Here is a 1,529-nt window from a genome sequence, read left to right as displayed (position 1 = left end):
AAATTAAGATTACTTCTTAGACTTTTTGTCTTTACCAATTTTGGTAACATCATCAGGATTTTCTGTAGCATCCTTCACACGTTTTGCTCTTATTCCCACTAATCTGGCATCTGCTCTAGCTTTTCGTAATGTTATATATGCAGAGAATTTCTTTTCATCGTCGGTAATAGCATGCTTCTTTCCTTTGATAGCCGGTTGGCGTCGTATAGGCATAACCTCTCCTTTAACTTGCGTTGCCACTTTCATTTCTTCTTCGCTGGCATCACCTTTCTTAGGCTATTACAATATAAAAATAGAACAGTATGAGATTAACGTATACAGAGAACCAATCTGGATAATCTATTTCAATAGATTTTTTATAACAGGATGCAAAGAAAAGAAATGTTATAAACAGATGAAGGCAACAAAACAGAAGACCTATCTGGAAATCATGAGCTTGCTACGGTTCGTAAGTATCAAGTTAACCAGATTTTACTTATGATGTTAGAATAAATGCCTTGTAATTTGCGTTATAATTTGAAAAATAGAATATCGTATATAAATACATTGTAATAAATATTTGAAAAATCATCAAATGTACCTTCTTCTCATTTATAGGGAAGAGAATTAAATTAGCCTTATATTCCTTCAGCCTTTGTGCATTTGTTTGTAAAGATTCTATGGATTTATTGCGTCGTCTTGGATCGACTGCAATTCCAATTGTACGAGCGAATCTTTTGTTTAAACCACTAGCTTTTAGTTCCTGAAGAGTAAATCCTTTGCCAGCCCTAACTTTGGTATGATAACGGAATGTTGGACAATGTACCACTGGTCTTAAAAGATTCACAGGTCTAAAATACATATGATATATAGATATGTTTAATCATTTCATAAATAATCATTTATATTTAAAGATCTTTTTCTGTCTTACAACACACAACTAATTAAGTATTATGATAGTATAATAAGTATTAAGTAATTAACAAACAAGAATAATTAAATAGGACAACATAATAAAAAATATAACCTTAAAGTTCATAATTATATTAAGTATAATTGTGGATTATATTATATTAAATTTAGTTATTGATCATTACCTTGGTGCAACTGTACGAGCTTTTTTTATGCGATTTTGTCTCCGACGGTATTTTCTCGCAGGCTGATTGAACCAAGTTTTTACGAAACGTTGCCAGTCTTTATGGAAATGTCCATTAGGGATCATATTATTACGTTTCCCCATTGTTAAACTGTAATTGTTGAAAATGTGATTAATAGTACGAAAGAAATACAATACTATTATGCGATATTACTTAATGTCAATAATACGATATTTACAATATGACTATATACGCAAGTTTATATTGAACATTGGAACAAATATATATATATCATAATTCAATAAAAAAGAATAATACTCTAAAATGTATATAAATGTGTATTGAAAATCTAGCAACTAATTGTAATAAAAACAATATGTACTTATATTCCTAACCTCCTGCTCGATGTTATGTATATGATATGGAAATATAAAAAAGTTCAATTATATATGT

The 1,529-nt window shown here is 29.4% G+C and overlaps 1 protein-coding gene across 2 annotated transcripts in view; it reads right to left on the bottom strand.

The window, feature by feature from the left end:
- Positions 1-1,529, bottom strand: part of LOC122627156 (60S ribosomal protein L13) — a 2,113-nt gene that overhangs the window by 198 nt on the left and 386 nt on the right. Inside the window, exons 2-4 of one of the 2 annotated variants that reach the window (XM_043808079.1) lie at positions 1,077-1,226; positions 581-830; positions 36-276 (exon numbers count right to left, since the gene is read on the bottom strand). In XM_043808079.1, coding sequence (XP_043664014.1) covers positions 36-276; positions 581-830; positions 1,077-1,219 — 634 coding nt within the window. In that variant the 5' untranslated portion in view covers positions 1,220-1,226. Of the gene's footprint in view, positions 1-6; positions 277-580; positions 831-1,076; positions 1,227-1,529 lie in introns of those variants that run through there. The other variant, XM_043808069.1, reaches the window with a different exon arrangement.

The sequence above is a fragment of the Vespula pensylvanica genome, chromosome 1 (genome assembly GCF_014466175.1).
Source record: "Vespula pensylvanica isolate Volc-1 chromosome 1, ASM1446617v1, whole genome shotgun sequence".
NCBI classification, from domain to species: Eukaryota; Metazoa; Arthropoda; class Insecta; order Hymenoptera; family Vespidae; genus Vespula; species Vespula pensylvanica.
The sequence above is the reverse complement of the archived record's forward strand: the minus strand, read 5'-3'. Positions and strand labels throughout refer to the sequence as shown.